Raw genomic sequence first — 25,171 nt, 5'->3', positions numbered from 1 at the left:
AACTTTAGTCTATGACATTGTGTTTTTAAATTCTAAAATTTCTTACATATGAAGGTTTTAAAAAATCTTTACTAAAGTACTAATGTTAGTAGTGTTAGTATTGTTATTTTTTACATTGATTTAATGAGCATCTTGAATTTTAAAAAATTATTGCAGAAAAAAGAATTACAAAATTTATTACATCATTTCTTCAATCAGAAAATAGTAATTTTATATTTGCTACAAGAAACTCCATTTTGAGAATCTTTGGAGTTATTGTAAATTAAACCTGAATATTAAAGGCATACAAATCTACTAGGAAAACAGACATTTTAATATCTTACTCAATGTAAAACATCATAAATAATTTGTTCCTATTTTTATAGTAAAAATAAAGCACAAAAAGTTTCTTAGTATTCACCTCATAATTAATTTGTATTTAGTTTGACTAATTAAACTCATATATCTGCTTCAGACTTTTGTTTAAACTATGAATATGTACTCAGTTAATATAAATTACATGGTTATAGTTTATCTACAAAATATGATCTCTTTGTTTTTACTTTTTAGTTCTGTATCTTAATAAATGTTCTCATACCTTAACTCTGAGCACAGAAGCAAACATTCTTGCATCTTCAGATACACCTCCAATGTAGAATTTTTTCTGAAACACTGGGGGATGATCATTTTCATCCTGAATCTCAATATACACTTTAGCTGTATTGCCTGGAGGAAAAGAAATAATATATTTTTTATTGATGGTCATTCATTAGAAAAAGATGGACTGGAGTAAATAATTATTGTACTTTCTTTTGAACAGTGGAAGAAACTTAAATCAGAAAGTCATTCCTAACTGGCATGCCTAATACCCCATACCCAAAGAGGACATTGATAATGATGTTTCTGGCAACATAATGTTAAGTTGCTGCTATTTCTTTTAATTATAATGTCTTGTTAATTCATCTTACTTGATTTAATAGACACTAAAGTATTGTGTTCTGCTAATTTTAATAGAACAATTCAACCTTTCATATTTACAAATACTTCACACACATCACAAATTACACCAAAGTGACACGAATATACAAAACACCTTATGTGATAATAGTCTGCCATAAATTTAAAAATATTTTTATTCTTAAGTATAAAACTAGCAATGATATTCTCTTAGCTTAACATGTAGTATTATATATATATATATATTACGATTAGAAGTAAACAATGTTTGGGTGAGGTGCTTATTTCCACAAAGGGAAAACAAATTTTATCGTGCGTTAGAGGCTATCTAGCATTCATTGGAAAAGATTTAACTGGAGAGATGATTATTGTATGACTTATAAATACTGGGTTTTGTAATTTAAACCACATTAAATATACCACAAAGAATACATTTCATCACCACATGTTAAAATCTCACTCCCTCAATCATCACACTTTTAAGGAAAAATGTAGTACTTTTTACTAGTCCACGAATGACCCTTTACAAAGAATCTGATAAATGAAAATAACTTACAAACCAGATAAAATGAGGAATAAGTGGTAAACATTTTGCAAAAAGTAGATTCAAATTACATAAGTATTTTGATGTATTATCTACGTAAACTTTTCTCATGCATTTCAAATAGGATCAAATATACGGCAGTTGATCTACAAACTATCAGGCACACCCAGATGTTATTGCTTTATCGTATCCTCAGCTATGACTAATTAACACCAACCTACTAGCACAGTGGGTGGATCATGGGTGTATAATATATGTGTCGATTAAATGAATGAATAATCTTCATTGTCCTAGTAAGAATTTAGAAAAAGGCTCCTTTTTGTTTAACTTGGGAAAGGTCAGTGAGACAAGAGAGTTAACCACAAGGTTTTACACCTGTCCTACTGCTACTCATTTAGTTTCTCCCCTATTGGTCTCTTTCTCACCATTCCTGAACTGGAGAAGCTAGAATCAAAAAGAAAAGCTTACTAGGTCAACAAAGAAGCATACCAGCAGGGAAGTAAGGTTAATGATAGACTATGCTTCTCTATCCTACAGTACCAGGGCTTCAAATTGCACCCTGGTCAGCCACCAGCAGAGTTCATCCAAATTGAAACCCATTTTCATCTTAGTAGCAATTTTTAACTTCTGGAATCAAAGGAGCTAATTTGATAATCTTTTTAAAAAAGTAAGTCAAACTAAAACTGAGGATCTAAAGCACAGCATGGTGATGATAGTTAATAATACTGTACTATGTACTTAAATCTGCTAAGAGAATAGATTTAAAATGTTCTCACCAAACACACACATATACACACACACAACAGGACACAAATGTGAGTTGATGGATGTGAAAACTAACTTGTGGTAATCATTTCACAATATATATCAAAACACCACATTGTACAACTTAAATATATACAGTTTGTCAATTATACTTGAATAAAGCAGGAGGGTGGAAATTGTGATGTATCTAATTAAGGAACATAAAATAAATGTTGGCCAGTCCAAAAATAATTAAAGTACCCCTATAGTTTAATCACTAGAATAGCATTCACTTAGATTTTCTGATTCATTAACATACAATGTCCATGACACCATAGATTTCTGAGGCTCATACACTTTCACTAGGCGTGTGTAAGGACTAAGGACTGTATCATGATCTTTCACCTAATTTGGGTTTTGATTATTTCTAAGGCAGAAACTTGGAAGCAACTCTCATTTAAATTCATTTAAGGGAATCTACTATTTACCTCCTTGAGTATTTGCAGAATCTTTTTTTTCCCTCCATATTATATCATTTTTTAAGGTAGTTATGAAGCATAGAACAAGAAAGAAAGATGCAGGGTGGGTGGGGGAGAAAGGAAAGTGGTTTTGATAAAATGGATAAGAGAATACTGTGAGAAGGACAACACAAGGGCTTGATGACCTAATACCCTCTTGCAGTCTCCCTTATGGTTGCGTGAGACAATGACAGCCTTCCAAGGAGAACCACAGGGGATGAAGGAAATTATAAACTGGATGAAAGATTGCTTGGCAAGTGTTTTGGTTAAAAGACATTGTATCCTTCTATGCACTTTGGGGCCCAGTGCCTCATTTCCCTTCCTTCACTGACATTCTTTTTCTCCAGTTTTGTATGAGAGAAACTTCTCTTTGGGCAGTACCTTTGGGTTGAGTCAGGAAGTTCCAGAAGTGACCCTTGAAGCAAGGAAATGTGAGCTACGTTCCTGGGACTTACTAGTTTAAAGAAAGAGAAAATAGAACTACTAAGAAGTAAAGCTCAGAAAAGGAAATACAAGTCAGGATGTAAAACTCCTTGAATAGATCTTCTGTTCTATGTTAGACATCCTAAACAAGGTGAAAAATGTTCCGAAGAGTAACTGATAGTCAAAATACCATTAACTTTAACTTGACTCTATGGTTTTCAAGACGAAATTTGGTTTGGATATTTTTCCCTTTCCTTTCCTTTTAATAATTAATTCTGTATGGTTAGTTTTCTCTTCTTAGGGAACCCTTATTATTCTCAAGATGAATCTGTTTCTTCTATCCACATGACCAACCTACTGCCTGCATTGCATCAGGTTCTCATAAAATACTTTCTGAATAATGTTCCAAGGAGTTAAAGCAATGGTTCTAGACCATGATTGATTTTGCCCATCCAGAGACATTTCTGGTAGTAATAACTATAGAGGGTGGGGCAGTGGGGGGAGTGCTACTGGAATTTAGTTGGTAGAGGCCAGAGATACTGAGAAATATCCAGTGATGAACAGGACAAGCCCCTATGACAAAAAATTACCCAGCCCAAAATGTCAATAGTGATGAGGTTGAAAAACCCTAGTTAAAATGAGAGAGAGCGAGAGAGAGATTGGCTAGAGGAATAAAGATAAAATGGAAAGTGTGTGTAAATATATAACAATGCTCTCTCCTGAGCCCATTTACGTGCACATGCCTTCGATATGGGACTCAATCAAAATGGGCTGCAATTATTTGATCAAACATTGGTCATCACCATCTTCACTGCGTTCTTTAAAGTCAGGGGTTCAATCCCATTCACCTCCACCCCTGTCACTGCCTGTTGGCATCTGTTCCTGACATTCCCTCAATCTGTATGCTGTGAACTCCAACCATATCTCTAATTATTACTAGCATATAAACATCAAAGAAATATTGACTGTAATATTTGGGAATACAGGAGCTTAGTCTGAGAGAAAACATACACTAGATTAGACTGTAAAACCTTGAAGCCAAGGACGGTGTTTTTCTTATTGTTAAATATTCTTTGTGGTCTAACACATTACATAGATTTTTTTTTTTTGAATTGTATCATAATGTGCTTCTATTGCGCAGAACTTTCAAAAAAATGCTTGGAATACCAGAGTTACATATTTGTTACTTTGCTGGTGCCAAGAGATCAAAGTTAGATCCTCTTTAAAGTGCACATACACACACACACACAAATATCTTTTATGCTATTTTTCCTTTAATACTATTTTTGTATGTGCTTTACTGGCAAACTAAATTTTAGAAGCACCATGACTTCTACACAGTAGGTGTTTAATAAATGTTGAATTAGACTAAAATTGCTACCACTCCCCTACCCGATATTCGCTTAAATAGAATGAATCACTGTATTTTATCCCCATAAATGAAATGAGATGATACATATTTAAGCCCTTAAAAAATCATAGTGCCAAGCAACCGCATGTTGTTGTTAAGAGTAAGGATATCTCTCTTAAAGATAACAGACTTTTTTTAAAGTTTAATATTAGGAAAATACTAAATCTAAAACCATTCATAATTCCGTGGGCTGTCTGGAATTACCCTGAAGATTCTTGGTACTTACACTATTGTTAACTTCCTCTCTGTTCCTCTGCCTTAGTTTATTTGCCAGATAAATGACTATTTCTATAGATAAAGTAATGTTTAAGAACAAAAGGATCATCTGAGATAAGCATGTAATCTGATCTTACTAAAGGGTTTATAGACAGTTATTCACTAAGAGAATCGAGTTTGAAAAAAAAGTATAGAAGAAATGTGTTATAGTGTGTTCATTAGATGGAATTAGGAATATAATATATTTACATGATCTTTTGAAAAATAAGTTATTAAGTATGTTAGAATGAGAAAAGTCACTGTTTCTTATCTCTCAGCTTTCTGCTCTGCAAGAATTGTACTTAGTCATATTTATATACAATGCTTATTTTAAGTAGTTAAGCAGCAAGAGAGAATATTTTGAGGTTCATTTTAGTAGTTTTCTAATTTAGCTTTGATGTTGATTTAATTAGTTTTTGCATGATTTTAATTGCTTGTATCTAAAACATACATTTTTGTATATGTGTTGGATGAAAGGTTAATAACTGAATTAAAGAAATAATTGCATGTAACTACTGGCTTCAAAAACTCACACTCAGATTACTATAATATACACTTGATTTTTAGCTAAGTCTTTTAGTGAAGAAAATGACGACACTGACAATTTTACAACTATAGTGATGAGATAATCAGGGGAGTAATATTCTAAATATTAATTAAAGTTTGGCTTTGGGTCTATATTAACGTATTTTTCCCATTAGGAAAATTTAATAAACTAAGTTTCCCTGTAAACAGTAACCAACAAAACAGAAGCTAAGAATGCAATATTATTTCTTTTCACTGGCATTGCTAGCATTTTGTGCTAATGCTATGAGACCACATTGATGCATTTAGAGGCATTTGCAACGGGAACGATGATGACTTTTAGCTCAGTATGTTTCCATTCAGAATAAACAAACACTATTTTAATTCATTTGTATCTATTAAACTCCATCTCTTTCCACAAAAGCAGTTTAATACAGGAGCCATAAGGACCAATAAAACTGCTGTAGTTGTAAACTGGGAAATAAACAAATTTAAGCACAAGCTATGGAGCCAGAGCCTGGGTCAAACGCCAGTAATACTCCATGTACATGGTGTGACCTTACACGGGCTACTTACCCTTTCTGAGTTAAAGTTTCTCAACAACAACATGGTAAAATGAATGAATAAATGTAAAGCACTAAATACAGTACATGATGGCGTCACTATTTCAAATATGTCTCAGAGCTTCCTGACTCTCGAGGCAGGAGAGAGAGTATTATTATTATTATTATTATTTTTATCTGAATGAGGAAGAATATTAATACCATGAAATTTTAAAAAATAATAATTTCTAGCACTGAATTATAAAAGAAATTTTTTTCATGTGGGATATTACATATGGAATATCGAATAATGTAGTGGAAAAATACATATATTTTTACTGCAAATAGAAGAATTTAAATAGTATGAAATACTGTTGGAAGACAGTAAAGGTACCATATTAATTATCCATACTTTTGTTTACATGACAGGACTACAAATTTATGAAGAACTTATTTTAAAAAGTCTACAGTCTTTGAGAAAGACACACACTATGCAGTATTTGATGTAAAAATATTCTGTGGACATTACAAGCCTATAAAGAATCATTTTATCTTAAAATTCAGAATCATAGCTGAGAGAAAATAATTATGTTTGAATAGAACATTAAATGAACTTTGTATTTTTGACACATAGTCATAAACAAAAGTATATATTTAAGCCCAAAGTTGTTTTATTTGAACAGAAACAATGATTGATAAATTTGGTAAATTATATAAATAAACAAACAAAAAGCTAAGCCAACAAACAAAAAGACTGTGTCTTGAAAATGCAATTTACTAAGCATTTGAAAACGTACACTGACTGTAGAGACTAATGTCACATAGGTAGTCTTGAATTGTCATACCTGTCCCTAAACACACATAGACACCCCCTCCCACACACAAACACACAACAGAAAGAAACATTACGTTCTTCTTTCTTGAGACTATAAAGGAGCTTTGTCCAAAAAGGTAGAAAAGAATCCATCAAGAAGAAATTAATAAGCCAACTCTGGGTTACCATATTTTGACAGAAGGAAAGGAAGATGCATTGCTCTTTTTTGAATAGTTTCTCTGTAACAGTCCTTGTATTAGCTTTTCTGTTTACAGTATCTCTTTAAAACCTTTTAAATGATCCATGAAGTAGATTGTCATTTCTGCTTCTCAGATAAAGATATTAAGACAAAGAAATTAAGTCACTATTACAAGGAAGAGCCAGACTTTATATCCAAACATGGCTAAAATTCATCCTCAAGTCTCTCTTCATAATAAAAATAAGATTTGTAATAAAAACAAGATAACTGTCCATTAGAGAACAGAGATCAGTTCCCACCAGTTTCTAGAATACAGGCAAGCAAACAGTAGAAACCAAATAAAATGTTTCTGAATAAAGAGATAATTCTAAGGGCAGACTATTGCAGTCACCCCTTCTATATTTGGTTATCAGTCTGAGTAATGAGTAATGACTTGAAGGATTTATAAATGCCTACAGCATTGCTGAAGGAAGAGAAAAAAATAGTATTTTGAATAATATGTTAAAGTATTTAATAGCAGTACAGGTAGAAGATTCTTCTCTTTAATGCAAAGAAAATATGAGCATCATATTAGTTTCCTATTGCTTCTGTAAATTAGTGGCTTAAACAATATAAATGTGTTATCTTAGAGTTCTGTAGGGCAGAGGGGTATCACTGGGCTAAAATGAAGATGTGAGCAGGTCTACATTCTTTTCCGGAGGCTCTAGGGGTATATCTGTTTTGTTGCCTTTTCTAGCTTCTAGAATTTGCCTGCCTGCATTCCTTGGTTCATAGTCCCCTTCCATCTTCAAAGCTAGCAATAGCTGATTGAGTCCTTCTCCTTCTGCATCACTCTGACACTGACTGCCCTATCTTATTTCACTTATAAGGACTTTCATAATTACATTGGGGCCACTTAGATAACCCAAGATAACTACAGCATCTCAAACCCTTAAGTTAGTCACACCTGGGAAGTCCTTTGGCCATGAAAGGTGACATATTCAATAAACTCCAAGGGTTAGGACATGGGCATCTCTTGGAGAAGGGAAGATTATTTTTTCTGCCTACAACAGGCATATCACTGCTCTTGTTAAAAAACATAAAATACAGAGAAGACAGAAAAGTTTTAGGGTGCTCACGGATGACAAATTTAGGAAAAGCAAATTCTGTGATATTGCAAACATTGGAGTTTTTGTAGTTTTCTTTCATGTACAAACAACATTACTGACTCTGGTCACTAATGGTTGTTATGGCCTGAATTGTGTCTCCCCCACATTCATATGTTGAGGCTCTAGCCCCTAATTTGAGACAGGACCATTATGGAAGTAATTCAGGTTAAATGAGGTCATAAGTGTGGGGCCCTGATCCAAAAGGACTAGTGTCCTTCTAAGAAGAGACAGCAGAAAGCTAGTACTTTCTCTCCCTGTCTCTCTCTGTCTCTGTCCCTGTCTCTGTTTCTCTATCTCTACCCAACTGCCTCTGTGAGGATACTGTGAGAGGGCGGTCATCTACCGTCCAGGAAGAGAGGTATCACCAGAAACCAACCCTGATACACCTTGATCTTGAACTTCTAGCCTCTAGAACTGTGAGAAAAAATTTTCTTTTGCTTAAACCACGTAGTCTATGGTATTTCCTTATGGCATCCCAAGCAGACTAATACAATGATAATACCAATTACTTAATAATTGAGTGAGCTAAATGCTTTCTGTGCATTATTTCAATTTATCCCCATAAAAACATAGTGTTATTGGTTATCCACATTTTATCGATGAAGATAACAGAGATTGGAGAGATTAAATGACGTGTCTAAGATTACACAACTAGGAAAAGGCAGAAGATTCTCACCCAAACTCTGACAATACATATTCTTAACCATTTCACTTTAAGGCCTTCCTTCAGTTTGGGTAATTTTAAAAATCCAACATAATCCTTAAGCCTCTCTAAAGTTTGTGATTTGTGGGGAGTGGGGCAGGACAGTTTGTGTCAACTAGCATAAAATTTTAATTTATATTTAGGTATTAGGTTTTTAGATATACTTCTATGACTAAAACCATGAGAAACTAACATTTTACTAGGGGATTTCTAAAGCTTTCTAAATTTTAATAAGCGCCCTGGAGGCTGAGAATATAGAGTGATAGAATGGGGCCAGGGCAATCAAGCCAACTTCTCAGCTGTACCAGGAAAATGGTTGAAAGACTATGTAGATAATCCTGTTTAGATTAAAACTGCTCAATGAAGTGTTTCTATATATCCCTCGCTGAAAATATCCTACATCCATACTTCATGAGAGCTTGAGGCAAAGTAGAAACACCATGGATTCAAAATGAGAAAATTTTTTTCCACATACTTGAGTACTTTGGGACTGATTTTGGACAAGGACAAAGGCCTGCTTCTTTATCTATAATCTGTTGAAAAACGATAGGATTATTTTGATGATTAAATGGTATAATGAACAGATATGTGCCTATCATCACCATAAAAATGTAAAGCATTAGAGTTGTTGTCCATAAAAATTAAAAAGTGTTTTGGCATACATGCTATTTTCAAAACATTTGCAAAGTGAGCAAACTATGTAAAAGTGTATATAATAGTACACTATATATATATATAATACTATTATATATATTTATAATACTATTATATATATAATACTATTATATAATATATATAATAGTATTATGTATATATTCTTATTTTATATATTTTATATATATATCTATATATATAGATATATATATATATATATCTATATCTATATCTATATCTATCTGTGTCTGGTTCTTGACACAGAGCTCCTAATACCCCTTGTAAGTAAGGGTACTAGGAGAATCTTTTGTTCTAACATTTAGTCTTTGACCTTAGTTCCTGACACACAGCTCCTAAGACCCTTGTAATTTCCTGAGTGATGAGTGATAGGAATGTCTGTTGGTTCTAATGAGGTGACTCTTGGCGGGCTCCTGGATGGACGCTGGTCACCAGGAAAGACCAAGCCATGATTAGAAGCTTGGAACCTAAAGCATCATATACACAAAAATGAAAAAAAAAAATTGACATAAACTTCATTGGTTCCTTTCTATGCATTTTCTATAATGCCATCTCTTGTATCTAAAAAGTCTGGAGAGACACCATGTGACTCTACTTTTTCTGCATAAACAAGCCCTGGATGATGCTAGTTAAGCCTATATTTCCCCCCCTAAATTCAAATGAATTTGCTTATTTGTTTGCTTGCTAATCTGTAAGAAGGTATTTCCCCAGGCATTATGTAATTTAGTTGTGAAGACTTAACAAAAAAGGAATGATTAAAGAGGAAAGTGACCTTGCAATACACAATCTAATTATTCTTTATCTGTATATCTTTGCTTAGTTCATTAGTCATCTGGTACACAACATATTTAATAATTAGATTTTTACAGAAATTGTAGAGGCGATACAAGATGAAGCAATTTAACTACAGCAATTTAGTGCAATGAACAGGCTAAATTTAGTCCTTAGAAAGTAGTTAATGAAAATGTGTCAAGTAGAGGTTCATAGTTCTTGCAATATGTCACTAAATTCAAGTGTTATATTTAATCTTCTCCAAAACATCTGATAAGAAAAAAATAATTTTTTGCTGCAACATAAATTTGTGAATCTTCAACAATTCAAGTAATCAGATACTTAAATTTTTAAGCATAAGTCATAGTAAAAATTGAAAATAAATTTTCATTATGACAGAACATGAAATCTAGCACTATAAATTTCAAGTAATATGCCACTCCTCTACACCTGTCCCCACAGTGCCCACCTTAGCATTTCATTCAACCACATTTGGGCCCTAAATTGATTTTTGAAAAGGTAAAGTAGAATTTCCTTGATTTGTCTGCCCAACATCCCTTCCTCCCTTATTTTGAACATTGAACTCCATCTTTTTCCCCTTGGGTTACTGTACCTCCATACTCCATGTGCTCTTAGTGGAACTGTCAATCACAGTGCTCTGCCTCCACACTTGGCCAGGGGTACATATCTCAACCCAGGCTAATTAGATTCTCCCCCTCAGACACTTGACCTTTGAGCTTCAAAGTCCATGATCCCAGCTGTCTTGATGATACTGCCCCCAAAAGCAGTGTTTTGAGTTTCTGACTAAGATTGCTGAAGCTTATCTCTTTTCTTGTCCTTTCTTAGATCTTATTCAGCTTTTGCTTTGATTGTACAAGTCACAGAGTATTCTACTGAGAAGTTCTTTTTAGTATAAATCAGTCAGAGGTGGTTCCTGTTGCTTCCAACCAAATAACTGTTCCAAGTACAGGTGGAAAGACCAATTTAGTCCACATCAGAGAATGGGGAACATATCTCCCTACCTACAGAAAAAGTTTGGATTTTCCATCCCAAGGTACCAAAAGACATTATAAACTGCAAATTTTCTGTTTAGTGTTGCAAAACTTAAGTATTATATTTTAGCATATTTTCCCCTATGTTGTCATGGATGATTACATTATTTTGACCATTCTTTTTGGGAAAAATGTTGTCTATTTTTGTACTTACATTATCTGGCTGTCAATCAAGATAATGGTACTCAAATCTAAAGACTCCAAAAGATGTCATGACTGTGTTCCTAACATGTCACAGCCTACAACCATTGTTTACACAAAGAGCTTAGAAACATGTGGACTCCTTTGTATACAATAATCTACAGGAATAAATGAAGCATTTTTAGTATGTGATTGCTATATTTTTAAGTGTCACTCAAACATATCACAGCTAGTAATAATAATAAAACAATAATAATAATTATTATTATAGCTTTTTTATTGGATGTCTACAGTGTTCTAATAAGGTAAGTGCTTTGCAGGCATCATTTTGCTTAAAATTCTCAAACACCCTAAGAGGTATAGACATATTTATTTTGATATAATCTTGAAGATTCTAAAGCTTAGAAAGGTTAGTAAAAATCAAAGATGCATCTGGAACCCAGGCCTGCCTGATACCAAATTCAGGAATCTTAAACAATTTATTATATTAGATTTTTAGATATCTGCCTTTTTCTCTGCTGTTCTATTAAGGCTATTTTTTATCTTGAGATGTTTCATTGGTAAATCTTCTGAATTATAATATTCTTCTTAATAAATATTTTTTACAGAATTTCCATTTACCTCTTTTAATCTCATGTATATCTTAACATTTATGGAATATCATCGACTAGAAATCTTCCATAAATGAAACTGAGCTGCTGGACTGGACAGAGTATCTGTCTTGCACATTTTAATAAAATATAAACATAACAATCTCTATCAGGAAATCTTGATGGCAAGAATATGCCGTAAATTAATAACTGGCAACAGACTTTCAAAATTGAAAGTGACAGCATTTAAAATAATGATTTTCCTTAAATTGTTTGTCTGTAATTATTTTTAAGATATTACATAGGGAACTAATTAGGTACAAGATACCAAGAGGGAGAAAAACAGGAACGAGACTGATTAACTGAACTTATAAAAGTTCCTGGGAATAAAAAAAATGAATTAGCTTCAGGAGAAGAATTGACTACTAGACTTGTTTTGAATAATGGTTAAAAAGAATGACAGGCTAAATTTATGTTTCTTATGTCTGAAACATAAAATTCTGTTTCTGCTTTTACATTTATATAGTATGTAAATTAAACTGAAATGCATGTCTCATAAAATATAAGTATTAATAAGAATACACTAAATTTTTAAATCGTGTCTATTGTGTAGATTTGACCAAGAAATTCTTGATCTATTATAGTTTCCTTTTCATCCACATGCAGGTCTTCTCTATTTATTTGGTATTAGCTATATCACTGTGTATCCCAAGTAAGTGTCATCCAACATACTTTTATTAGTCATAAATTTCCTTGAATATCTGTAACATTTGCAGTTTTTGCCATTTTCTACCTTTCTTGAAATGCCTTCTTTCGTTTGACTAACCGATCATCACTACACAAATTTTACTCCTTTTTTCCATGGCCTCTTATGGCTATTCCTTTCTCTCACTCACTAAATAAATGGCCTCCCTCAAACTCAGTCTTTTGCTCTTTTCTTCTGCCAGTCTGTCAGAGAGACAAGGCCAGATGGCCCTGGAGGGTCATTAATTCTCCTCTTTTGCCAGATTAACAAATAACGAGGTCACTGTATCTGGTTTAGCTTGACCTAGGAAAGGCCAAGCAGGATTGAGAACCCCACTGAGGTTGAGACAGTGAAAACTTCTGAAGGTTCAAACTATTTACAATCTTCCTATGTGACACTCTCCCCCATATTTCTTTCTATTATTTAAACATAATGCTGACATTTACTTTTGTCTAGTTAATGGATGGGAAGCTTTTTTTTTCTCAAAATAATCAACCAGTAAGTTTGGCTTCTTGTTAAACTTGGCAAAATAGAACATGTCACCAAAAGAAAAGAAGGTCTTCATTTTTTATAAGAGATAAAAATAAATAAAATCAATCCAACAGCTATCTAAATCTTTAGCAAAATATTAAAAAGACTTGTGCTGTCTTAACCTGTAGAGAAGATCTGACCTCAATTATATAACAACAGAGTGTAGAGGGCCAATAACTGTACTCATAAACAAAATGAAGACAATGTATTTAGCAGCAAATCCTGATAATTTTTCCCATATTTTAAATTTTTATTGAAACATAGTTGATTCATAATGTTCTGTTATTTCCCATATTTTTAATGACTAAAATGAACTTTATGTTGTATAGATAGTGGCTCAAGCTTTCCATTTCTGGAAACATTGATATTTCTATAATACATATGACTTAACAGATATCACTTCTGTGCACAGTTTCATGTGCATTTAATATGGCTTAGTTTGCCACTATTGAAATTGTGGATATTTTTGAAACAAAAGGCATGGAGTTTCTATTGCATAGTTTTGGGACTTCATTATTAATCAAATGACTGCTGCTCCCAGAAATAGAATATAAGGTAAAAATATTTGTGAATGAGTGAATGGTCTCCCATTTTAAATTCAGACCAATCCCAATTGAAATTCAGACTAAAAAGGCAAAATAAATAAATAATTAATTAACTGTAATAATTAAACAGACGTTCTCATGAATAAAGAAAATTATACCTCCTGTCTTTAAGTCCTGGCACTTAATCTTAGATGTAAGTTAAGGAGAACCATTTTATGCACTCTTGGACTATTAAATATTTTAATTTTAATTGCCAGTAGAAGCAATATAAAATGTTTTCCTCATGAAACATGATTTTGTCTACATAACACATGTGAAGAAATACATATTATAATCTACACTGTAATTTAGAAAGGTTAACTGTACATCTTTGTCATCGGTTCAACAAACCACTTTTGGGATCAATGGAAGAACATTGCCTCAATGCACTTAGCTTGAGAATTGTATTAATAAAATTCTATAACCATTTTAAAATCACATTTCCAAGCAAAGCTTTTTGCACAATTAAATTGTTTTCCTGGACAGATAGATTTCTTTTTCTTTAAAAATGTAGTTGTCTCAACTGTGTATTTATATAAAATGCTTAGAGTGTTTGAGACAAAAATACCATAAAGGATTTATGGCATTAGTTTTCATATAGTAGTCCTCAAGTTTTAAAGTAATAAAGTATGAATATAGTTTCTAAAACTGTGGTCATATATTTATAGTACAAATATAAGGCCTTGAACATACCTGGGGTTTTAGGACTGAAAAAATAACATGTAACATGCTGCAGTGTTGTTACCTAAGTTATATCAGGAATGCTTTTGTAAGTCAGTCAGTCATGAGTAAAGAGTCATTAACATTATTTGTCACAGACCTTCTGTTTGGAGCCAGAAAAGCCAGGGAAATGAGATGTATTACAAGCTTGTACCCTAAAGCAAAACCATAAAATGAAATCAATATCATTTGAGTTGTTTTAATACCAGTTTAAGGTTTATCTTAATTGTCCTGTCATTTATTCCTGATTGAAAGGCTAGTTATTGCATCAAAACATAATGATATATTTATACAAAGCTATGTTTTTTCTTCCACACTTAAAGATAATTATAATTTTACTGTAAAAGAAAAATTGCACTTCAATTATGAAATTCCATATATCAAACTGAGCTCTAATAAAATTGCACATTATCTATTATTGCTTTTGTTTTATATAAGAAAAAATGGTGATGACTTTGTGGCAGAGATATTGATATAAGTTTCTGTGGAATTTCTCGTGGACATAAGGCTCCTTGAAATCTCTTTGGGACCAATAACGTTCATCCTGAAGACCCAGGAGAGATTGAGTTGTTCAGGGGAGATAGAGAATTTATTACATTGCTATATGTCAATTTTATCTCAATAAAACTGAAAGAAAAAAAAATGTTTCAACAACATTCTGCTCTCCAGCCACACTGAAATGGTGAGCTTAATATGGGCATATGGAATTTAATTGTAAAAGACTGTTTTTTCTTTTCTGCTCTCCCTTTCATCCTGCTGATTTGAGGTAATCTTTTTCCTGCTGTTGAATAAAATCTCAAGATATTCCATAATTTAAAAAAATAATCAGATGTAGCTAATAGAAAGTACTATGATCATACTGATTTTTAAAAGATTCTCTAGTTCAATATATGAATCAATACTTCAAATTTCATTTAAAGGTGAAACTTTTTCTTCCTTCCCAGTTAAGATGTGTTCCTGGAAAGTATCCTGTCTTTGGAGAAGAGATTGTAAGAGATTTCTTTTTTCTTTGTTAATTACCTCTTCACATATTTACTAGCAGCTGTTTGTTTAACACTCAAAGTCTTTTTTAAACACTTTTGGGCCAGACCTGTGTTTAAAAAAGACTTTGTCAATGGGGCACTTTCAGCATTGGTGATCTCTCCTGCTGCAACTTTATTTTGGAAGTGCTTTTCAATTACAGTTGACCTTTGAACAACACGGGTTGGAACTGCACGGGTCCACTTAGTTTTCATAATAGATATTTTGTAGTAGTAAATACTACAGTACTATACTGTCCAAGGTTGGTTGAATTTGCTGTTTAACAAATGTTTTCTGTTAATTTGGATTATTTTATTCATCATTTATTCATTCACTTGATCATATATTTATTATATTACCCACTACTTCCAAAGAAGATTAATGAAGCTTAAAAGGTAAAAGTTAGTAGTTAAGAGAGGGAAAAAATATATCTAGAAGCCCTGGGTGAAAAATCTAAAGCACCTGAGGGAAAATTTAATCCTAAACTCGGTTAACAGCACAGCGCAAAGACCTGAGAGGGCTATATAGTTCCTATTATCTTAAATTCATCAACTGTGAAAAAAATTCCCCTGATTCAACAAATATTTCAAATATCCTTGGATTAAGATAATGTGTTTAGGGATTTGAGGAAAATGACTAAGGTGACAATGTAATATTTGAATCTTCCTGAATCCTCCTCATTACTAAAAGACAGAGATTTGGATAGCAAAATATTGGGAGAAAATATACCATGCAATTGGCAATTCTAAAAAGCGAGACAATGTCTTGCAGGAATGCCTCCCTTTTGACAAAGACTTGCTATCACTTGCTATAAAAGCGGCAGACCCTTTAAGTTCCCTCCTGCGGTGCAATCGACTCATGTGCAGGTCTTACGGCCCTACACTGCCTATGAGGTTTGGAGTTTAAGGAGCTGCATTGCTATGCTGATTGCTAAGCTGATACTCCTGGTAATACTTTTGTAGTGAGTAACAGGGTCCTTGCATCTGACCCAGAAGTTTATTTTTTTATCTTGTATCAACATCCATAGAACTTTATTGGTTAAATTATTAATCCATGTAGTTATTCTTGTGGGTATTCTCCTGCTTTTATGCCTCCTCCCCACTATCAAGTTTTAAGTAGGATAACATCCTAGCATCAAACCAAAAACCTACAGATAATATCTACAACTAAATAAGGCAACAAGCCAGCCTCCAGATCACAGAGTATGAACTTCTAAGGAAAACAAATGACATAAACCAGATCTCTGTATTAACTGCAAGTGTGATAACAACTGCTTTTAAGGGAGTTCAGAGAGGGCTAAGGGTTTCTGTTGGCCCTGAGAGCTGGTGAACCTCAAAGTTTCCAGCACACACTAAATGAAGAAGCTACTAAGTTAATATGAACGCAGTAGCAGGACAAAACTCCACACTAAGGAGAAAGGAAAAAACAGTGAAAGCAGAATATAAATTGAGCAGGACAGGTACGATAGGGGAAAAGCAAAGAAAATGTCTGCAAGTAAAATGGGAGTGCAGAGGAAAGCAAACAGATTTCTAAAAGCTGAAGAATAATTTTTAACACATTATGAAAATAACTGAAACAGGTACTCTACAGCTGTGAATTAGAAAAGCATTCCTGAAATTACCCTGAAAGATTAAAAAGACAGAAGGTAGAAAGAGAAACATGAAAGATAGAAAAAGATCATGGTGAAAGCCACAAAGTAAAAAAAGAACAGTGAGCAAAATAATAGAAACTCTTTTTTCTGCCTTTCCTATAGGAGTTGGACCTCAGAGTAATCAAATATTTGATATTGAGAGAGTTTTTATAGAAATATTTTGGCTAATACATATAGAAGAAATAAAAGGAAGGAATTAATAGTTAGGAAATGATTAACAGTGGCTGCTATTATCACAGGAGGAGAGAGCCAAAGAGACTTGGTGTACCTCCTTAAAGAAGTAGTGAGTATCACCTATGATTTATTTCTTAAAAACAAACAAACAAAAAAACTGGATCTAATCAAGACTCCGGCTCTAATGACAATTTATAGGAAATAAAGAAGACAGAGAAAAATATGAAGTGACCCACTGAAGATACAGTTATCGAAATCCAGGTTTCAGAGATCTGATTTCTCAAACAAATAAATAAGAAGATGGATAAAAAGGAGTGACAATGGTGAAGCCTATAGATTAAAAGAGACTTAAAGAGCTGTCAGCCAATTGCAGTATATGAACTTATTTGGATTCCAATGTGAATAAATTTTTAGTACAAGTATCAAATGGATATCTGTTGATACTGAGGAATTTTTGTTAATTTGGGGAGAGTAATAATGGTATTCTGATTAAGTTTTAAGAGTCTTTATCTTTAAGAGATACATATTGAAATACTTACAGATGAAATATTATGTCTCTGTCCTGTTTCAAAATAATGGAGTGAGACTGTAAATCAAAGATTTCCCAGGACTCAACGAAGTTGGGTAGTTGATGCATAGAGGTTCATTATAATAGTCTGTAATTTTATTTACATTTGAAATGTTCCCTGCTAAAAGATTAAAATGTCTTAAATACAGCTAATATCAAATTTTGGAAATGTGCTGTAATTTTTTTCTATTTTAATTATTAATTTGCTTTAAATATTAAATTCAGTTACAGCATAGTTGTAAAACTTACTTTGAAAATGATTTCATTAATAAATTCTTGGTAAAGAAATTATAATAAAATCCTTTAATGAATTAAATTTATTCTGCTTATTACCTTTATTCATATATGTGATAGAGCTAAAGATCATAGGGTAGCTAATTCTGAAGAAGGAATGAAACTTTAAACAATTAATTAACCTCAATTTACATAACGGTCTTATTATTTGCATAGCTAATGGGTAGGATTTGATCATAGGCCATTAACAGTCATTAATAAGTGAAACTGTGCTAGAAATACTACACGGGTTTGTATTTCAGACTCAAGGAGCAAAGGTTAGTCATGACACAGACATAGAGAATGGACTTGAGGACACGGGGAGTGGGAAGGGTAAGCTGGGACCAAGTGAGAGAGTGGCATAGACATATGTACACTACCGAATGTAAAATAGATAGCTAGTGGGAAGCAGCCGCATAGCACAGGGAGATCAGCTCAGTGCTCTGTGTCCACCTAGAGGGGTGGGATAGGGAGGGTGGGAGGGAGATGCAAGAGGGAGGAGATATGGGGATATATGTATATGTAGAGCTGATTCACTTTGTTATAAAGCAGAAAATAACACACCATTGTAAATCAATTATACTCCAATAAAGATGTTAAAAAAAAAAAGTCAGTCATGCGATGTTATTGGGTTGGCCAAAAAGTTCGTTCGGGTTTTTCCATAAGCTCTTACGGAAAAACCCGAACGAACTTTTTGGCCAACCCGATAATAACAAATAGTCAAAGCATTAGGCATTAAACAAACTAACATTTAACTTTTCAGCTTCACACATTTCTGAGAGGATAATTCATGAATTTGCTAACTGGTCTCACTGTGCATGCATACTAAGGCACATGTAAGTATATATGGGTGTATTAGCTAAACTTTTATTAGCCTCAGATTTACATTTAAATTACAGTGAGAACTAGTTTACTATACTCACATATGAAACATCAGTATGTCTTTATGCCTAGAAATCAGAGCTATTTCTTGAAAAATGCTAGGGTCTACAACTTAAATATTTGGCAATTTTTTTTTTCTAATTCTAACTTTCCGTTTGTTTCAAAGAAAGATGACAAATGGTTTTCAATTAATTTTTATATTTATTTTTATTTGCAATAAGGTAGTTTACATTATGTAATTTAGAACTACTCTAACCTTTCAACTCATGGTTTAGTCAATTCAATTTACAATTGAATTGTAAATTGTAAGCGTCCTCTATATTTTATAAAAATGTAATTGCTTGCAGTTTAAAGATTTTAAAACCTCAAATAACTGGTCTGCTATTTTTAAACAATTATATAAGTGATGCATAATCACTGAAGACAATTTAATTCCTTTAATTCCAAAGACACACTGTATATAATCTGATTTTTCCAATGATTTGGTTGTGCTTCTACAAACAACTGTGCAGGCCTCTACATTAGATCCGTAAGTGAGATTTGAAATACATGAACAGGAGTGATTTATTTTTATGATCATCAGTTGCTGAACTGATACAGAAAACTCTGTAGCACATCTTTTGCCTCTCACTCCCACCTTGCTCACTCTTCTCTTATCCTGCTGGGGCGCTCTCTCTCTCTGGCATTCATATGGGTACTCTTGCTCTGGCTCTCAGCGTCTCTTCTTTTTTCCTCTTTCCTGTTTTAAAGATGCTGATTGATGGAGTGCTGTGAGAGTATGTCCAGAAATGGGCCCAGAGTAAAATATAAATGTTTCATACTCTGTTTTGTAATTTACACTTTCTCTGGGCCTCTATTCCACTAGTAGTTAAATTAAATCAGGTTTTCCTGATTTTAAAAAATTTCCCATTCATTATAACAGCTGATATATGACAATGTTAAGTTACAAAAAGATGGATTGCTTAACGTGCAAAGGAGTACTATCTCAATGGATGGAAAGGAACAGTGTTTATCCCATTATCAGTAACATCTCTCAAAATCTATGCTGGCCCCCTTCACAAATTGGCTTTTACTTGGTTCGCTGTATGGGTAAACTACACTACACCGAAATGTTGAAGAAACATTTTGGAGTCAAAAGATAGCTTAAATCTCCCACTTTTCATTTACTGACAGTGACATTTTTTAAAAAAATCACTTAATCTTTTCTTGTCTTTGTAAAATGGGGATAATAAATCTCATTTCCTAGAAATGGGTGTGAATTAAATATAATGCTAACATTATGATAAATGTTACTCACTCTTTTTAAGATGCATTTTCCTCTGCTCTAAGAAAATACAAAGTACCAGAAGCCACACAATTCAGGACATGTATGGTAATCATGTGCCCCTTAACAATATACATTCCAAGGGGTTAGCCATAACTACCCAGTGTGATTAAGAATAAGGTTTTCTGTGTAACATACACCGATAATGATGGCATTCCAGTAAGATTGTGCACAAAATTTGAAAACATTGTGTTATTACCTTGACATTTAAGAAGTATGAAGTCATTCTCTGCATTGTCATATATCAAATCTTAAAATGAATGGGCAATCATCTTTGAGTATTAATCATCTTTCTACGTTCTCCACTGAGGATTTTATTTAGACATATGTATTTCATTAGAAAATAAGTAAAAACACCATAAAATTCTTGTAAAATCCTTAAGTAATACAACTTACTTTTTTATTAATTAATTAATTTATTTTCGGCTGTGTTGGGTCTTCGCTTCTGTGCTACGGCTTTCTCTAGTTGTGGCAAGCGGGGGCCACTCTTCATCGCGGTGCGCGGGCCTCTCACTATCGCGGCCTCTCTTGTTGCGGAGCACAGGCTCCAGACGCGCAGGCTCAGTAGTTGTGGCTCACGGGCCCAGTTGCTCCGCGGCATGTGGGATCTTCCCAGGCCAGGGCTCGAACCCGTGTCCCCTGCATTGGCAGGCAGACTCTCAACCACTGCGCCACCCGGGAAGCCCCAACTTACTTTTTGAAGGAACACGTAGGTTGGCGAGGACCACTTCCAGGGAATCAGCTTGGACTCGAAGTACATAGCTTGTCCTTGTCTCATAATCCAGAGGGGCATTCACATAGATTACACCCGTGATGTTATTAATTCCAAACTTATCTAGAATTAAAACACAATTCCTTGGTTACTCTCTTCACACTATAAGGGAAAATAATTCTCTTTAAAAAGCACTGTGAATTTTAAAACACATATAATAAGAGTTACAAAATGCTGGCTTTGGAAACTCTGTTCCAGTTGCCCAAATTATCAACATCAGTGTTTCCCTAAATGCATGCTTTGAAATTCAAGTTTTTTTGAGATCCTCCTGGAACTTGATGTTTCTATGGTCAATTAAATCTGGGAAACAATGCATACTATTTCCCTCACCGTAGATACACATAATCTTCTACCATACTAAATGCTTCTAGAAATTTTGTTTTAAAGAAATCCATTTAATTTTGTTTAAGCAATTATTTTATGACCTTATTGGATTACTATACTTTTTATGATTTAATGCATCTTATTATCCTGCAGATTTAGTGTTTTGCTAAGAATGTGAGAGGGAACAAACAGATAATTTAATATGTTGATTATTTAGAAAATATTATTTATTATTCTAAATATCTTAAAATATTTTGCCCTGAAGTCTATTTATTAAAATAAATTTGGTCATATATATTTGAGTGAAGGGCAGGGCACATTGGCAAACTTTGTAATATCCCACCTCTTTCACGCTCTCTGTCTTTTCCTCACTTTGGTTTTCTCCACAGCATTTATCACTACCTAAACACTATATGTTTATTAGCTTAATAATTGTTTAATAATTGTTACTATCTCCTCTTCTTGGGTTGATAAATTCTATGAGGGCAAGGATCTGTCTATTATGTTCACTGCTCTATCCTAAGTAGCTAGAAGGTACTGAGTACGTGATAGATGCTCAATAAATATTAGTTGAATAAACTGATAAGCAAATGAACTGAATGTAAAAAGAATCACTGTGGTGGAGTGTGGGTAATAAGTAGAGCCACTTTGCTAACTTCAAGGAAAAGAACAGATAGAATCACAGAAAAAATTATAAGAACAGATTCAGAAATCATAGCTTCAGTCAGATGTTGTAAGTTCAAGGAAAAAGGAAAGTCAGTAATATTTGGAGAGGAGGCATCATAGCACAGGAGAAACAAAGAAAGACAATAAGAAAAGTACTACATTGAGCACTTGCTTCAGGGGCAGTAATTTCCAGTAATGGTTGGTCACTGAAATACTTGAAAACAGCTTTTATAATTTCCTTGCAAACTGCTTTACAACATTAACATTTGTTCATTTGTTTAATATTGAATATGCATGTGATTTTTAAATGTATATTAACTGGGTTTTTTGTTTGTTTGTTTGTTTGTCTACCACTTACAACATGCCAGACCATTTAACTCATAAAAAGGGAAAACCAAAGGACAACTAACCTGTGGGTGATAGGTGAAACAAAGAATCAATATGCTAATTGAAAAACTGAGTTATGAACTTATTCCCACAGGTTAGCAAACCATTCCATTCTCAGTGAAGAGTGATGGTAGACAAAACTCAAATTATTTATTTACTTACAACTATTGATTATATGTTTGATTTGACAGTTTGAGGACTCATACAAAAGGTACATGGCTTTTACCATGGATGTGGCTCTTTGGGCATTCACAGTTATTTCTGTTCCTAAAATTTCTTCAGGATTAGTTAATGTATGACATGGGGTAAGAGCTGTGGATGGCACAGAACAGTGGCAAGAGACTACTGTAGGCTATGATTATGACCAAAAGCTGAAAGTATGCATTAATTTTGAACACATTATTAAAATATTCCTAATTCAGGGGGAGGGGAACGCTTTCAGAATTGGATATTGAGTATTCCCTAGGGGAAATAAGTAGCATTTGTCAATATGACTGGATTTTTAATCAGATTCAGCACATAGTTACATTTAAGTCAGACACATCTTACTAGAAAAATAGGGTAAAGAGTAATTAAATCTGAAATTTATTCCAAATCTAAGTTTATTGTTTTATGATGAAAACACAGACTAAACATATACTCACCCTCTTCATTTCCTGCAACAACGGAGTACACAATACTCTGATTGATGGCTGCAGCAGAAATTACACCAACCATAGTCCCTCTGGTTGCAAGTTCACTTACTGGAGGCGGTCTGCAGGTTTAGAGAAGATAATTTATTTTTCTTGTCCATTTTGTCATGATGGAGTTTTGAATTTAACAATAGAATATGTTAGTTTTGTGCGTGTGTGTTTATTTGAATAATACTACTTTTTGAACTTTTCAACAAAGTAACACATTCAGACTCCAGCCCTAACAAACTATGTTCAAAATTATGCAAATGTTCTTTGTTAAGAATGTCTTGTCACCTGTATATTACTACTTTATTATCTGCCAAAAATTGTATAAAATTCATTTTACTTGTCTCAAACAACTTCTGGACAGAATGCAATAGGTAGATACAATTTGCTATCTCAAGTTGCTAAAGAAAAATATTGCTTTTATGTTGGTAACATTAGCATATTTAAGCAAATGGCCTCCAGATGTCTCTTTCTAGTCTAGTCCTTACCCTGCTCTACTTTAAACTTTAACTGTACTAAACGTATTTGAATGGATGGCATCACAAAATTAATATTTCTTTTGAATTCACTTATTTTACTTAACTGTAACCATATTATGCCCCCAGTACTATGATCCTTAACTTTATTTATCGATTTATTTTAAAATTTTTATTAAATTATAGTTGATTTACAATGTTATGTTAATTTCTGCTGTACAGCAAAGTAACTCAGTTATACATATATAGTTTTTCATATTCTTTTCCATTATGGTTTATCACAGATGTTGAATATAGTTCCCTGTGCTATACAGTAGGACCTTGTTGTTTATCTATCGTATATATAATAGTTTGCATGATACTTGTTTAATTTTAAAAATATATTTTCAACAACACAGCATCTCATTCTCAAAATCTCCATTTTATTTTACAATATTGGTCACTGTGACTAGGCTATTGTAACTTTATCTTCATAAACTAATGCAAACAATCTCACTCTTACAATTCACAGATACATCATCCAACTCCAACAGATATAGAAAATTCTTAAATATAAAGTTTTAACATCTCCAAATATTTTTATAGTCCAATCTATCTAACCCATCTGATTTCTATAAGCTTTAACCTCTTTCCTCAAACTGATAAATCCTACTGACACACTTTCACATGGCCTTTAATCTTTCAATACTTACTTTTTTAATATTACCCTTCATTTTTATCTCCATCTTCTCAGTTCTTCTAATCTAGATTACATTACACTATTATATTGTGCTTACATGAAGCCTTTTATAACAAATTCTGAGCTACAAATACAGTCTGAAAAATTAATTACATACAATCCTTCTTAAACATCTTGTCCAAAATGCTATGTTCTTTGCCACTGTACTCCATATACTTGATAAACTAACATTACCTAAAGGTAAAATGATGTCTTACAGATAGATGCTATAGCACCTAATGGTGGTCCATATCTCCAGTGCATGGTCAATAACCATTTCTTGATAAAGAGTAAGAACTAACCTGTATAATTTTTTAATGAAAATTATAAAGTATTTATCTATTTATATATCTATTTGTTTGTTTAATTTTACTTCTCTGCATATTTTCTGCCTTCTTTTGTTAATAGCATCCAGATATTGCTTTGGATAACCATACCTCCTTAATTGTTAGTCTAACTGGTTTGGGTAGAACTGACCCAATCCCCCAGGCATATAGATAGACACATTACCCAGCTCTGGCCAATGAGGGCACTTTATTTTGCTTTGCTCTGTGTTCATGTGTGGTAAATGTTTCATGCAAACCCAATGATAGTTTTGTCCAATAATGTTACTGTAACCAAAAAAAAAAAAGTTTTTTTGTTGTTGTTGACTAGAATATTAATGTTTCTCCCTATGAGGGGGTTCTTG

The 25,171-nt window shown here is 33.1% G+C and overlaps 2 protein-coding genes across 8 annotated transcripts in view; one reads left to right on the top strand and one right to left on the bottom strand.

Annotated features, from left to right (window-relative positions):
* PCDH15 (protocadherin related 15) overlaps positions 1-25,171 on the bottom strand; it is a 751,961-nt gene that overhangs the window by 86,762 nt on the left and 640,028 nt on the right. For all 7 annotated transcript variants that reach the window (XR_014230935.1, XM_082339387.1, XM_082339383.1 and 4 more), the window contains 3 exons: positions 23,254-23,363; positions 21,155-21,295; positions 578-705 (listed from right to left, as the gene is read on the bottom strand). Coding sequence is in view for 6 of the 7 variants with exons in the window: in XM_082339387.1 (XP_082195513.1) it covers positions 578-705; positions 21,155-21,295; positions 23,254-23,363 (379 nt within the window). In the remaining variant the exon portion in view is untranslated. The remainder of the gene's footprint in view (positions 1-577; positions 706-21,154; positions 21,296-23,253; positions 23,364-25,171) is intronic.
* Positions 1-25,171, top strand: part of LOC309635420 (uncharacterized protein) — a gene marked incomplete at its 5' end in the record, with an annotated part of 576,760 nt that overhangs the window by 526,587 nt on the left and 25,002 nt on the right. The window lies entirely within an intron of this gene.

This window comes from Balaenoptera borealis, assembly GCF_965194805.1.
Source record: "Balaenoptera borealis genome assembly, chromosome: 10".
NCBI classification, from domain to species: domain Eukaryota; kingdom Metazoa; phylum Chordata; class Mammalia; order Artiodactyla; family Balaenopteridae; genus Balaenoptera; species Balaenoptera borealis.
This window is presented reverse-complemented; position numbering and strand designations above follow the sequence as displayed.